Genomic DNA, 12,424 nt, shown 5'->3' with positions numbered 1-12,424 from the left:
ATTGTCTTATTATCTTCGTCCTATTTTATCTTACTTAGTACTATTCTACCAACTTGTTTTGATGCCGTAACATCCCCAATGTAATTTTATTTCTGTTTGCATTTTAATTCTTGTAGTTGCTTTGACAATTTCTTTATTAATGCTTTTATCTCCTTTTACTTTTTTATCTCCTTTTATTGATTTCATTATCATTTTCATTGCTCTTATTTAGTATTGCTTTATTTATCTCTTTTTTTTCTACCCTTGAATTGTTTTCCTCTTGTTTTATTGCTTTTACATATTTTCTGTTTTTATATTTTTTTAATCTCTTTTGATTGTTTCTGTCTCAAAATCATCTTAAGATCTTTGGTCCTCCTCGTTTCAATTCATCTCGTTGTTGGGTTTATTCCATTGGCCGGGTTCTTCATGTTTGGGTTCTTGTGCTTTATTCCACTGTTGCTTCCGCTTGTTCGTAAATCTGTGTTTTTAGATGTATTATTTAAACAGAGAGGGGAAATGAGAGGAGGGAAGGAGTGAGAAATTTCACACAGAATATAGGTCAGATTTTGTTTTCGTTCCTCTGACTCATGTTTTCCAAATTGTAATGTGTGTAATGGTTCACGTCTTCATTTATCTCAGGCACAAACTCTGACAGTGATCCTTTTGGCGTCTTCCTTCCTCCACAATTCCTGAATTTCTCAGGTGTGTCCTTGTTTGTTTGCGATTATTTATAAAATGTCTGCCATCTTGTTGCTCCTGCACAATAAGGGATGATGCATTTTACACTTCCTGTTTGGTTGGAAATATCCAAAGACAAAAAAGTGGATGCACAACAACATGTTTTTTGTTTTTTTTTCAATCAACAAACCATATCGGCTCTAACATAAATTTGCACAACATATGAAGTGTGTTCATTATACTTTCAGGCTTTTAAAACTATCAAATAAAGGCGACACATTGAAGTGCAGACAGAGGAAACTGTAGCATCATAACAGCTTTGTGTGCACGTCTGCAAAGTTTCTTCCTGTCATTGTGCATCTTCCTCCGCCCTCGCCTGGACCTACTGACCTCCTCTCTCACACACACTTAACATACCTTTCACGTTATATAAAGATCCATTCGCGCATATTCTTCTGATGCTTGTAAGTGGAATATTTGTATTTCTGGAGGAATGTTTATGTAAGGGATGTTAGACGACCCCTCCACACCTATGGGGTTCTGGTGTTGCTGGTTTGTCTTTCTGTTGCAGGTTCTGGTCAAGGCGGGGTCGTAATCAGGGGATGAGCTTCACCTGGGCCCGGCGTCGTCCTCATCTATATATTCTTCCTCTCAAGAGAGACACACACTCGGCTGTTTCTTCTTGTTTCACAATTTGTTTTTAAATTGTTGTAAATACATTAGGTGTTATTTTTGGTATAACTCTTCTTTAACTCTTAATTTTGTTGCAACCTTTGAGTCGTGTTGTCACAGATGAAAAGAGGGAGTTTTAAAAACCTCAGGTCAGCTCTACATATGTCAAAAGATTTAGATGTGTTTCAAATGCTTAGGAAGAAAATGTTTCTTTATTATAAAAGTCATGTTTATGCTTCAGTGTTATCATGTTCTGGGAGATAAAGATGTTTTTTTTTTTACAACTTGATTCAGTTCTGTATTGTTTAGAAAACAGTTCTGCTCAGAGTTTTATGTCGCCTGAAATTACGACTTGGATGCTTTTGTTTACATGTCAGAAACTTTCAGATGTGAGAAGTGTGATATGACAAACAAGGGGACATAAATGATATCCAGAGAGGTTGTGTCAAACCTAAGTGCTGATGAATATGTCCAGTCTACAAAAATATTTAAAAGTTCCCCTACAGTGACACTTAGCATGCCAAATGTGATCTTCACATGTTAGCAGTTGATTACAGTTCAAACTCTCTGCATTGTTCTGGTTATTTAATGCTGTGTTTCACTGAGCATGTTTAAATTTCCCCATGTTGGCCTGTGTGCATCCTGATTGTTATCCCCCCCCCTCACTTTATTGCATGATGTTAAAGGCAACGCTGAAAGCTCGTCAATGATGCAGCACACCTGTGAAGGTGTTGCTCAGGAGTCTTAAAATACAACCTGCATCATTTGATCTCTTTTCCTCAAACCTGACATCTGAAAGTTTGTCTCCTTTTGCATTCGTACGCTTTCAAAGCCACCAGACTGATGGTCATGTACCTCTGATAAAATAATGCAGGTAGTCACTTCTATGTGGATCGTACTGCCCACTTGGGGTTTCTCTCTTGCAGTGAAAAATTAGAACTAACTAATCTCAAATAATAGCAATGATCATTTCTACTCAGTAAGGCTAGTTCTCCTTTCAGGTTGGTTTCATCTGTGAATCCCCAGAGTCTCTCTGCTTCAATTAAATCATCCTGTATATCTTAATAAAACGCACACAGAGCTGTGAGAGAAGCTTAAAACTTGGCCACGCTGTGAGAGCATTAGCAGCACATTAGGCTCATTTTTTCATGTTTATTACTTGAATGCAATTCTGAAGGAGCAGATCTAAAATGATGCTCCTAATAAGATAATGTACTTTAATCTAATATCCAAAAAAAGTCACACCACGTCTGAGAAATCAGTCGAGGATGTGAGAGAAAATGTTTGTTAATTAGCCCATACCGCTTTGTTGGCGATCAAATGGACATTTTTGTCATACCCTCTAGTGGTCCTAATTTTAAAATACAGGTAAACGATGTGTAAATTATACTGTACTAGGTGTATGATCATAGTTTTTAATATAGCTCATGTGTGCCTGGTGTCCACATGCTGTGGTTTTCTCTGAATGAAACCGCATTCACTTCTTAGCTGCTAAATCAGAGCACATCCTGTCTGAGATTAAGAGGAACAAGTGGTCTGCAGCTGTCTCTCCTTAAGGGTCTAACTGGAATAAAGTTCTGCTTTTTTTCTTCCATCTCTTGGAGCAAACATATAAGTGCCATAAATGTATCTTATTTATATTCAAGGCAAAATTGGAGACTCTAACGAGACGTTGATATTTTGTATTTTTAGTGTCATGAATGTGTATTTCCGTTGAGAAGTGGATTAATAACACATGGACTGTGTAGAAGTTAAACCTCAATATGTTAAAGTAAAATAAAAGCCACATGTTGTGCAGCTGCAGGTAAATAGTAGGCTACTTTGTTATTTCGTATTTAGTTTTTATTTAACTCCTAAAGTTTTTTTTTTATTATTTCTTGAAGTCACAACATGCACAGAGATGGGTTTTGCTGCAGAGGTGTCCCAGGATAAGAAATCAAACTTAATTGGACGTTGTGGTTTGTTTCTCATCTGGAGGTTCAGTCGCTCTGTGTGATCTGAACTCTCTGTCTTTGATCTCGTCTGAAACCACAAAAGAAACGGTTAATGAACAGACGGCGGAGGCGGATTTTCATCAACAGAGAGCTGAAAACACATGTCGGGTTTTTTTACTTCATTTTTACACACGATGCTTAACATGTCATCCTTGTTTCTACTTTTAAACCCAGCAGAGCAGGTTTATTCAGCCTACTACTTCCAAGCATAACTACTTCTTTCACCAGGGTTGATCATTTGCATTAATACACACACACGCACACGCACACGCACATGCACACACACACACACACACTTGACTTCACATTCTCGACTCCAGGATCAGTTTGCTCCTTCATGTGTAATTCCTCTTTTTCCTCCTTTTGTTTTCTGTTTTCTTTGCCGCTTCCTGTTAACATTCACTGCTGCAGAATCTAAAAAAGGAACTTCAACCTGAGACGTGGCTCGAAGAACCCAGGACTTTGTAGTATTAAATCTGTATTTTTATGATGTTTTGTTTGAGTTTACTTCAGTAAGACTTTTTAATAGGTCCTGAAGGCAAGTGAAGCACCTTTCTGCTTTTGTGTTTTTTTAAATGTTACGCTGTTTCTTTTTTTTCTGATTAAATCGTTTCAATGAAGAAAGTATTAATCATTGTGGATTGAATTTAGTACACAGCAGAAGTAAGAGTACAAAAAGCCAGATTATTATTTACTCCATTACAGTAAGTGTCACTTTCTATGCTTCGTGCCATCTTTTTTTCCAAGTACAACAACTTTTAGTCAAAAGTGTTAAACAAATGAAATACATTTAAACACAATAACTACACTCACAGTTGTAAAGCAACAGTTAAAATGTGTTTTTTTATTTGATAAGAAAAGCCAAATGAGTAAGCAGCTAATAATTATTCAGTCAATCCAAATCCTTCATCAATTTCACAAAGAAAATGTACATATATTCACTGATTATCTGGACGAACGAATTTAAATTGACTAAACATCTGGATGAAATTAATGTGAATTCAATAAAATTCATGTCATAGTATCACACGTCTGTGCTTCTTTCTCTTTGGCTAATTCAAAAATAGTGAAGTATATTGGATGTGACTTGCCATCATTTCTCAAAGTGCAGGAGCATTGAAACAGCTGATTCTCAATGTGCTGTATTTTATGAGTACATGCTGCCACCTTGTGGTTAAACATGGAGCTGCTTCTACACCTTTACTTTCTGATAGGGCATCTTGGTATTTGACTGCATTTTCCTTCAGCGTTTTGTGTCAAACTTAAAAGTGTGGAAGAAGCATAATTGAAATACAGTTTTTGTGTATTATATAATGATCAGGATCATGGTCCTGCATTTTTGTTCTAAAACTGGTTAAAAACAGATGTGTAAGTATGTGTTTTCATGTTTTAATTTGTAAGATGCATCATATATAATTTATTTTTTTATCACGTAGGAAACTTTGAATCCTCAATGGAAAAAAAAAAGACAAAGAAAGGCTCATTGTGGGATCATATTTATTACAAACTGTACACTGAGTGGAAAGAATCAGCAGAATGACATTGATCACATCATCTGTCATCATTATCATCGACACTGCAGAAAATCAACATGAGCTGTTTCAAATCATTCTTCACTAATAAAACACATGTGAGTTTAATATTATCTTTGTTTATTGCATTACAGTGTGTTCCTCCTGATGATCTCAACAGGCACATAGTTAAACTGATTCCAATCAAATCTAATATCTCATCTGCTACACTAAAAAAAGATAAGTGTTCATTCCCTGCAGAGCTTCAGCTTATCGGCTTCAACCCCTTTTACAAAAAAGTCCCCATTTAAAAAAAAAAAAAAAAAAAACAATCATTCAATGAAAAGAGAACAAAAACAATCCAGCAGACAGGTGAGAAATAAAACATATAGAATGTATAAAACAATTTAAAGAGTATTTAAAAAAAACAGATGTTTGTTTCCCCTTTAGGTAAAGTAGTCACACTTCTTCATGTTTTTGACACATCTGACGTCAGATCTGAAATGTATGTCTGAGAGCTTTATAAGGTTTTCAAAGAAAATCTGAAATACTGAGATTTATAACACTGTTGTTTTTAGAGAGGGGTCAGAGGGAAAGTTATGCTGTGTAGAAATGTTTTTTGTGTTTAGTGATCTGGAGGAATCAGCAGGACAGAGTGAGGCACATGGTGGGGTTTGTGTCACGGCATCATGTCAGTACAGTCTTTTTTGGCATGAGTGGCTCTATACAAAAATGGACAATTTAAATTGGTTTGACATTTATTGCAATTCTCTTTTTAACCAGTAGAGGGAGCTATCAGCTTACTTATACTCACTTGTAATCAGGCGTCAAAAAGTTGATAACATCCATAGCTTTGTGTACTTCAGTGCCACAAACACAAACTGCAGATGTTCACTTTGACTCAGGATGATTTGATTCAGGATTGTTTTGAAAATCCTTCTTTTATGTAAACAAAAGTTTCATAGAGGTCTAACTCTGATCTTACTATTATTTATAAAGAAAAAGGAGCAATTTTTTTATATTTATTGTCAGAGAATTAAATTAAAATATGATTTATTCTTGAATCTCATTTATTTATAAAAATTAGAAAATTGTAAAATATTCTGATAGCATCATATCGTGAACACAGGATCAACATCCGTGTAGTATTGTGAGCTGTGCGTTTTGACTGTTTTGCGTTCTCCAACAGGAATTCACAGACACAGTGAAAGGACTCACTTTCAATGTAAAAAAAAATATTTACATATGATTTTCATATTGTGAGGGGAATCAGTCTGAAAAGCTTCCAGTGTTTTATTCCTTTGGTTCTGTAGAGCTGTATCGGTGCTTACACTGAATAAAATATTATAAAAACCTCTTCCACACATCCTTCACCACAAAAAAATGGTTTGTATTTGTCTAATGCCTCTTTAAGCTTTTCTGATGTCATTTTGGTCTCCGTTCTGTTTTTTTAACAATTAAAGAAGTTATATGGTGCATCAGAAATGTACAAATGAGGCGAGATTGCGGGAATTACACCACATTAAAATCACCTTCATGTTAAGCTTAACATGTCAAATGTTTTTTTTTTTTTCTTCTTGTCATCTGACATCCAACCTCTGTGAGGTTTATAAATCTCAGTACTCTGTGCAACTTCTGCTTTCATTTCCCAATTAAAATCGTGATTACGTGCAAACAAACAAAAAGACCTGGAACGTCCCGCGTGTTCTCCCTGGCTGGTTTTAGTCCGAGTGAAGGGAGAGAGCGATTTTGAGGCAGCCCAGCTCGTTGCCCTGGCTGCCCAGCACGCCCTGCACGCGGTAGTGCCCGTTCGTCAGCCAGGAAGGCAGATCCATGTTGGGCAGGAAGAAGTCCGACTGAGGCAGAGAGTACGAGCCCTGAGGAGACACACATGAGACTCTCTGGTTACTCTGTGCAGGATGTGTGGCGTTTCATAAATGTGAATGTTCAAATTTAAAACCCATTAGTAAAAATCAGAGAATTTGACTACTTGCAATGCTTTTGATTGCAGTTTATTCTACAGATCGATTACATTTACAATTTTCTAAGGTAGTATTATGGGGCTGTTAGGCATTCGGACAATATAATGGAAAGTGCTTTTAAATAAATATTGTATGACATGGTTAGATCACAGGCCAGATGTAACTACTTTGTGTCTGTAAAGAGAAACATGTCAAAAGAGAAACAGCGGTCAGACTCACAGCTTTGAAGGGGCAGTGGCAGGGCAGTCCGTAGGTGTGCAGCGGTTCGGGACAGTCCTCACCTGGAGGGAAAACCTGGTTCAGGAGATCACAGGCGTCCTTATAGTGACAGCTGCCCAACTCATCCAAACACGGGATCTTCACCCAGAAACCCGCCACCTCCTTCTCCAGAGTCACGGTCACCTGAGGAGGAAGAAGAGGAGGACAATACCATTTCTGAGCTGTTTTCAGGTAGAAGAAGAAAAAGAGTATTACAACAGGGCGACATGTGACGTGCCTTTGAAGTCACAGTTCATAAACCACACTTCACCTTGGCCTTTAATAGATATAATGATTGACGGATACAAAACAGGACAAGATATGCACATAGAGGTGAAACAAAAAAGGAGAAGTGGAACAACAGTGAGTGAAAAAGAGACCTGAAACAGACGACACAGTAGAGTGAGATTTTAAAGAGGAAATGCTGAGGTGAGCTATGAGGAAGTCTCATTTTAGTTCACTGACCAGAATAGAAACAGCAGTAACTTCATATCATATGATAACAAGAAGCAAACATTTAAAATGAGTGATGCACAACCTGCATGTAAAAGTGTCCCTCCATTAAGAAATAAAACATACATTGATCTTTTTGACCTTCCCTGTGCACCATCATGTGTTTTCACATGAACCTGCTGAAGATGGACATTTGACATTAATCTGCACTATGTGGATTTGACAGTGCAGTTGCCCTCGGAGACCTGTGCTCGACTCCAAAGCCCATCAAACTTCAACTTGTTTGATGTCAAAACACTTTGACTTCCTGATGACGGCAACATAAAGGAATTTGATTTGTTTAAAAAGGAGTGTCTTGAAGTATTTCTGTTGTGTTTGTCAAACAGTTCTTAAAAGTCATCGTTTTATCATCTGGTGTGTGAAACAAACGTGTGACACTGAGAGCACAGAGCGTGACCAGACTGTTGTTGTGAGAGGAGTATCACTCACACACAGTGCTGTGTGTTCTCTCTGCAGGATGTTTATCACAGTTTTATCTACAGCCCAGCTGAGTGTGTCACACAGATTATCTTACTTGCCTAAAACAATGCAACTTTGATCAAGTTAAAATAAATATGCATGATTCCTGTTCTGAGCTCTAAGGTCAACCCTGTAAAATATATATATATATAAAATATACCAACATGTAGGGGTAACTAAAGTGTTGACTGGAAAGCAGAGGCTAAACGTTCAGAGGAGCAGTAGGTCAGCTTTTACAGTTTCACTTTTAGACTCAGCATGTGATCAAACACAACAAAAATACTAAACCTGCTGAGTCAGGGGGATTTTCAATCCTCACTTGTTTACACACATGACCACAGCTTTACAGTCCAAAGTGGCTCATAAACGTACTTCTGCTGCAGAGATAAACAAACAACAGAGAAGGAGAGAGAGTTCATCAAATCTGCAAACCTCTCATCGCGAGATTTAACAGGAAATAAAGGCTTCAAGGAGAGTGTTTTAATGTGGAACAGAAGACGTTTTTGGACGACCTGAACTAGATTTAAGAAGAAAAAAAAAAAGAAACACCTTAACTCATCAAAAGGACAGTTTCTGATAGGATGAAGTCCACAATCAGAAAAAAAAAAGTTCATTAATAAGACCTCTAATGTTGAATCTAAGGCATACTGCACAATGTATTGATTTATCACCGAAGACAAAACTTGGACATTTCAAGAACTTTTAGAGAACGTTTTTAATGTTGACTTTTATTGTGCAATACTGTGTAGTCGGTTAAAGCAGATATCATGTATCTCTAAAGATAAAGGAGAAAGAAAAGAAACAAATAGCTCTGTGTGCAGCAGCACTGCCTGATCCGCTCACATGAAGCTCACAGGATCAGCAGCAGATTCAGACATTCCCAGCACAGCCGAGGACAAACAACAACCTGCTCCGTTCAGACTTCAGACAGCGTGTGGAGTCAAACTGTGCTCATGTTCAAACAGACTTATTTGCAATCCTAGTGGCTTAAATGGTAAAGATATTTAAGACAGGGCACTATTTTGACACACTTTTTGGGTCTGACACATTTCTTCAAGTAGATTGCTTCAGTCAGCTGCTGCAAGACTGGAGTGGCTTGCGAGTGCCTGATGAAAGAGTATACTCAAGGTTCCTTTATTTTGACCAGAGGTAACACAACTCTCTTCAAAGCCATCACTCTATACTGGACAAAATACATGAGATTACATGCAGAACAAGTGAGTTGCATGTCTACAGACGTTTGCTAACAATGTTGGGAGCTACAGTTTTCAATGTAAACTTATTCTTGCCATAATTTGTCCTAAAAGTTTATATGAAAATAGGTTCAAAGAAGTTACTTCTTGCTGCAGGAAGGTGTGGTTTTCAGGGAGCTTGTCTCTTTAAAATGTGAGATTCAAATGATATTGAAGGTGTTTGACCCGTGTTTTGTAAGTGTTGTGTCTGTAGCTGTTAAAATGCGCTGCTGCCAGTCTTTGGCCAGGACACTCAAATGTATCATCATCTATTACGACAGTTTACAACACATACAATGACATAAACAATCTAAGAGATCAACACCAGTAACTATCATTCAGTATGTTGAATGTGGTCTCTTTGTCAGTGTAGTCTGGTGGCAGACACTTAAAATAACGATGTGAGCGTGTCAGGGGGAAAATAACCTTTGGTGTGTTTACTCAGATAGATAGAGTGCATTGGCCTCCACACGTTCTGCTGTTGTTTATTCAAGGCTGCCAGATGATGCAATCAACTGGAGAACTTCCACAACTGTGCCATAATCAATGAAGACGCCATGGTTTAAAATACCAGACGAATCCTTTAATCAGCTACCAAGATGCCTGTTTTTATTCAGAGTAAGGCATCTGTTCAATCAAACAGACGATTAAAGGACTCTCAGGAGTGCTGACATCTAACGACAGACCACATGGGAGAATGGATTATGTTGAAAGGGACACAGCACTCACAGACAGGGGAGAGTCCAGCCCTACAGATGTGGATCCAGAGGCCGAGGCCGTCAGGTCTCCTGGGATGGAGATCGGGTCTGGAGACACTTCCAGACTCTTGAGCACAGCTGGAGCATCTGGCTTCCCGCAGTTCTTCCAGTCAATGCCCAAAATCTGCCCAAAACACAAACAGACACACACACACACACACACAGACACACAACATAAACATCAGAATCAGACCAAACGAAGCAGCACTTGTTATTACAATTCAGTGTTTCAGAACAGTGTGACGACTCCGGTCCAAGTGTCAGGAGTGTATTACAAACAGGAAGAGTGACACTCCATTAACAACTTTTAAATGTCTTTAAACACATTCTATTGCAATGTAATTTCCATATATTTTAATTACTAAAGCGAATGTGTATTGCCTCGTTGTTTTTATCTGTTCTTGTGTCTGTAGATTTGTACATTTTAAAATGCGGCATAAATCCAGCCCAATGTTAGTATCACTTTAGTTTATCGAAAGCAAACCTCTGCAAACTCATGAAATACAAAGTCGGAATACACACAAAAATCTTTGGCAGTCAAGAGAGTGAAGTTATGAGATTTCACAGAAAAATGTCCTTACCATAGAAAGACATGAAGATGCAGTTTTTATTATTATTTATTTTCTATTGAATTTGAATTAAAGTAGCAGTAAGCAACATCAATCATTTTAATTATGCACCACTGTAACGACATGGGGAGTTTAAACTGAGATCAACAAGACCTAATGGAAGACAATTTGCTATATTTAGGTCAAAGGGGGGCAACTGTGTTTTCTTAATCACAGTGTAGAAAGGTGTTGCAACTACAAGCCGTAATTGTTAAATGTTTAAAAATATGTTTATGTAATTATTAAAATATAAGTTTAATTATAAAACAATAGGCTGGTAGTCATTATAAAGGCTGACATCGCGCAACAGTCACCAGCTGTGGCTCACAGAATGTTTAAAGAACAAGCTCTATTTGTTTTAGTGATATTTGGGTTGAACTTTAAGACTTTTCTGTCCAGAGCAGGGATGGGCAACTTTGGTCACGGCAATTAATTCTCCCTGCCAAAGGGCCAAATTGTAGTATACAAAAACGATCAATTATGAATCAATTATAAAAAATAAAAAAAATCAGTTATGTCTCAAATTTAACTCAACATATACCGGTGATCAAATATTATTATGGGCGCATTTCTAGTTTTCATGATTTCACGGCTGATTTTGTCACATTTTCTTAATGTTTCCAATTCATTGATATGTAAGGATTGACCTGAGGGGCCACGTTGAGGGCTGACGGGGGCCGCATGTGGCCCCCGGGCCGCCAGTTGCCCACACCCTGGTCTGGAGACACCGCAAGTCTAAAAAGTTCAACCGAAATATGATGTCATTGGTAACCCATTGTGAATATTACTCCGTGATCAAAGTAAATGATTGAAGTAGTCAATTCTTTAAAGTTATTAACACTATTATGTAGATAAGCTCTACAAAAGCACAGCAGACTGTTTGTGTACATTGTGTACTCTCCACGTTCAGGATACAGATGGAAATGTTTCACAGGACAACAAAAAAAAAACAACCCGGACTGAATATTAAAACATTAGTTGTATTGCGGCTGTGTGATAATTAGTGATGCAGCGCTACAAACGGACTCACCTGTGTCTGTTTCACTCTTTTAAATGTGGAGTTTCTGCTGCAGTCTGCCTGAGTTAAAACTAAAACTACAACCAGGCTCAAGGTTAGAGTCAACATGTTCAGTTTCTCCATCCTGCAGTCTCCCTGAGCGCAGATACCGACACAAACCGGAGTAAATACAAAGAAAAGTATCCGCTGTGAAGACGGCGAGCAGTGAAACTCCACTGAGGCAAACCTGGGAGGCTGCACAGGTTTTATTCTTCTTGCAGAGATTACTTCCGTGTTTACTTCGTGAGAAACTACACTTCCGCACCGGCCCAGTCTGTCACGTTACTGCTGGACCACGTGATTAGTAATAGGCTACATAACCTAAATAAAGGATGGTTAAAAAATGGATAATGCAAAGAAAAAAAAAAGGGATATCTCAAATATTTTGTTAGAGAAATGCGAAATTGTGTTTTATATGGCTGATTTTAGAATATGAATGTAGATTGTATTGTTATTTATTTTTAATCACGTTTTTCTTCTTTTGTGTTACTTGTCTATTTTTTCTTCTTAATTATGCTATTTTTCATTCACCTGTTGCTCTGGTTTAATTGGACCCCACCCAGCATGTATCGCTGCACTCACTGCCTCACCTGACCAAGCCACGCCCCCAACATTTCCAAAACCTGCATGAACAAAGAGAGGAAAAAAAACGTGAGTTGCAGGTGGTCTTGTTTTATTCTTAATCAATACAGCCTACTATAAACTATCTTGACCCAATACAAC

General features: G+C 37.7%; 1 protein-coding gene across 1 annotated transcript; it reads right to left on the bottom strand.

Annotated features, from left to right (window-relative positions):
* Positions 1-4,803: 4,803 nt before the first annotated feature.
* On the bottom strand, positions 4,804-11,934 carry gm2a (ganglioside GM2 activator). The gene is made up of 4 exons (XM_020649721.3): positions 11,675-11,934; positions 10,008-10,160; positions 7,036-7,218; positions 4,804-6,711 (listed from the first exon to the last, which is right to left on the bottom strand). Exons 1-4 carry the CDS (start codon positions 11,783-11,785, stop codon positions 6,556-6,558), a joined length of 603 nt encoding a protein of 200 aa, XP_020505377.1. The 5' UTR covers positions 11,786-11,934; the 3' UTR covers positions 4,804-6,555.
* Positions 11,935-12,424: the final 490 nt, after the last annotated feature.

Source organism: Labrus bergylta, chromosome 9, assembly GCF_963930695.1.
Source record: "Labrus bergylta chromosome 9, fLabBer1.1, whole genome shotgun sequence".
NCBI classification, from domain to species: Eukaryota; Metazoa; Chordata; class Actinopteri; order Labriformes; family Labridae; genus Labrus; species Labrus bergylta.
The sequence above is the reverse complement of the archived record's forward strand: the minus strand, read 5'-3'. Positions and strand labels throughout refer to the sequence as shown.

Bases quoted from the DNA above. Each gene is read 5' to 3' on its own strand.
- gm2a (XM_020649721.3), bottom strand. From the start codon at position 11,785: ATGGAGAAACTGAACATGTTGACTCTAACCTTGAGCCTGGTTGTAGTT. The intron at 10,161-11,674 runs GTGAGTCCGTTT...TGTTTTGGGCAG, and splicing joins AAAGAGTGAAACAGACACAG to ATTTTGGGCATTGACTGGAA. The intron at 7,219-10,007 runs GTGAGTGCTGTG...CTTCCTCCTCAG, and splicing joins GGCTGGACTCTCCCCTGTCT to GTGACCGTGACTCTGGAGAA.